We start from the raw sequence: 2,934 nt of genomic DNA on the forward strand, positions 1-2,934 counted from the left end.
CTTTGTAGCTTGCTGATGGTTATTCAACTATGTATGGCATAGTGTGTATGTTATCATTTATAGTAAAGTATTACGTTTTGTTTCATTGTGTATATTTATATGATGTATTGATGTGCTTGATGTTATCTTAATTATACATGTTTTTCAAAAATATTTAGCGGGTTATTAGTACGAATTACATAAGATTATGATACTTATTCCTTTATATTATGGACTTGTTGGTTTGAATGGTGTTTGTGAAAAGTTTGGATGAAAACCCAAAACCAGAAACAAAACTAGGCAAGATGGGCCCACAAGGAATAATCCAGACTTCAAATGCTCATATCTTGGGCAAAAGAAATAAGATCTATCACCTATTTAACGTTTATTCGAGTTAATCGACTTGGTTTGTTTATTCATCATTCTTTGTCTACTGATTTTAGATATGTTTGCTACTAAGTTTGTATTGCTCTTGATTACGTTTGGCTAAACTCTTGTTATCATCTACGTTTAAATAAATCTTAATTTGGTTTGACTTTTCAGTTTAATTTTTGTGTGTGATTTTAGTAAAGCTCTTTATTTCAAAATTGGGATGTATATGATTGCATGTTATTATTTATCCTAGAGTTTGTTTGTGTGGGTTGAATTGCTCATTCAATAACGGGTAAAAGACTAACGAAATTTTGGGTTGATTAAATGTGTGAGGTAATTACCGGAAGGATTTGAATAAACGCATTTTGAAACTAGTTAGGGTTTACTTCATAATTGATCTTGTATGGGTTTTCAACCCCAAGTCATTAAGAAACCTTAAACCATAAGACTGAAAGGTATGGTTTGGCTCATCCTCACGTGGATGAGCCTCCACGTAGGCGCCACGTAGGCGGCTAGCATGGGATGAGCCAATTTGAAGATGGAGGGGGATGGAGGATGGGGCCCCACCACATATTTTTTTATTGTTTAATTCATTTTATTTGTTTAACTTTTATTTGTTTAAGTTTTATTGTTTATTTTTTATTTGTTTAACTTTATAAAAAGTATTCAACATTTAAATAAAAATACTACATAAAGGAAGATAATAAAATCCATTACATAACATAAATAAAAATTACATAACCTAAAAAATAAAAAATTACGCTACCTAAAATTTGAAAAAAAAAGTCTAGATTTAAAATTTAAAACAAATACACTACTCTTCTTCGTCTTCGGCTCCGTCACCGTCCACCATGTTAACGTTGTTCCAAATATGTTCTACCAAATCTTGTTGAAGATTTGCATGCGTGAAGTCGTTTGTTAGCGAGAACGAGTTTAAATCCTGTTGTGGGGGATCAACCGGGACAGTGTTCCCCCAAGATGCATTCTCATCATACTCACAAATCGCCCAACCTTCGTCTTCAATAATCATGTTATGGAGCAAAATGCAAGCGTACATACAAAGACGCAACCTTTTTGGTGTGAACGCACGTGCCGGTTGTGCAACGATGACCCATTTTTTTTGTAAGACACCAAAAGCACGTTCGATGTCTTTTCTTGCAGCTTCTTGACGCTTGGCGAATTTTTTCCTTTTTTCGTCCTCGGGATATGGAATAGTCTTTACAATTGTAGACCAAGACGGATATATCCCGTCAGCAAGATAATACCCACGTCTATACTCAACCCCAGAAACTGTAAAACGTGTGTCCGGACCGGTTCCATTAACGACATCGGTAAAGATCGCCGATTGGTATAACACGTTGAGGTCGTTGAGTGAACCAGGGAGACCAAAGAAAGAATGTCATATCCACAAATCTTGTGATGCCATGGCTTCAAGTATCACGGTTGGATAGCCGTGATCACCTCGCGTATATTGGCCGCGCCACGCAGTCGGGCAATTATGCCACCCCCAATGCATACAATCAATGCTACCAAGCATTCCCGGAAACCCGTGCCTTGCTTCATGAGCTTGGTACAACTGTTGAACATCATACGCGTTTGGTTTCCGCAAATATTTTTTGCTATACAGTTTCACCACATTATGGCAAAACCGATACAAACATTCCCGCGTAGTTCTTGCCGACATTTGTAAGTACTCGTCCAAAGCGTCGGCCACTGTCCCGTACGCCAGTTGGCGAATGGCCGCAGTACACTTTTGTAACGTTGTAAACCCTTCATAATTTCGAGCATCAGGACGTTGCGTGAAAAACGGGTCTAGCCCCGCCAAATCATTAGCAATCCGTGTGAATAAGCGGCGACTCATTCGGAACCTGCGTCTGAAAATGTCGGCGTTGTAAAGTGGTTCATCCGAAAAATAATCGTTCACCAATTTCTCGTGCGCTCCTGTCGTATAAAATATATAAGTACGAGTTAAAAAAAATAAGGACAATGAAATTTTGTAATGAAAACCTTGGCGGTCTCTGTTAATCCGTAGTCGTGTGGTAATAACATTTTCAGACGAGAAGTCTTCCTCTTCCTCTTCCTCTTCTATTAGAATTTGTCCCGCCCGTAGTACAGCGTTTGCGAAAAACATCTCCTCTTCGTCATCCGAAGACGAGGGCCACCAAGGATTAGAAGCCATTGTGGGTGAAAAGATATTTTTTTTTTATAAAAGTAGGGAGAAAATGGTATAAAAGTGAGAGGGTTTTGGGTTGAAAGTGGGGAAATAATGGTGAAAATAGGTGATTTTATAGAAAAAGGGAATTTTTTTTTTAATTAAATAATGCCGTTGCCAACGGCTACTTTTCAAAACAAATGGATCGGCTGACCCGGCTGTGGGTCGCCGGGTGTGATGGGCCGAGCCCCAGGGGGCGGTGTGAGGGTCCGGCGCCGGGCCTAGCCGGGCATCAGCCGGCCCCCATACCTTCCAGTCTAAGGGATTGGTAAGGTAAACTTGCTACTTAAAGTTAGATTTTTCATGTGTGTCTATAGCGTGTTTTTCTGAGTTTTTAAGATTAACTTGGTTGGACTATTATCTTTTTAGCA

At 38.9% G+C, this 2,934-nt stretch overlaps 1 protein-coding gene across 1 annotated transcript; it reads right to left on the reverse strand.

The window, feature by feature from the left end:
- Positions 1 to 1,165: 1,165 nt before the first annotated feature.
- Positions 1,166 to 2,530, reverse strand: LOC110931599. The gene is made up of 3 exons (XM_035988085.1): positions 2,359 to 2,530; positions 1,870 to 2,292; positions 1,166 to 1,641 (listed from the first exon to the last, which is right to left on the reverse strand). The coding sequence occupies exons 1-3, from the start codon at positions 2,528 to 2,530 to the stop codon at positions 1,166 to 1,168; spliced, it is 1,071 nt and encodes a 356-aa protein (XP_035843978.1).
- Positions 2,531 to 2,934: the final 404 nt, after the last annotated feature.

This window comes from Helianthus annuus, chromosome 3 (genome assembly GCF_002127325.2).
Source record: "Helianthus annuus cultivar XRQ/B chromosome 3, HanXRQr2.0-SUNRISE, whole genome shotgun sequence".
In the NCBI taxonomy this organism is placed as follows: Eukaryota; Viridiplantae; Streptophyta; class Magnoliopsida; order Asterales; family Asteraceae; genus Helianthus; species Helianthus annuus.

Coding starts and splice junctions, on each gene's coding strand:
- LOC110931599 (XM_035988085.1), bottom strand. CDS start 2,530: ATGGCTTCTAATCCTTGGTGGCCCTCGTCTTCGGATGACGAAGAGGAG. Junction 2,293..2,358: donor GATTAACAGAGACCGCCAAG/GTTTTCATTACA, acceptor TTTATACGACAG/GAGCGCACGAGAAATTGGTG. Junction 1,642..1,869: donor AATGCTTGGTAGCATTGATT/GTATGCATTGGG, acceptor CACGTTTTACAG/TTTCTGGGGTTGAGTATAGA.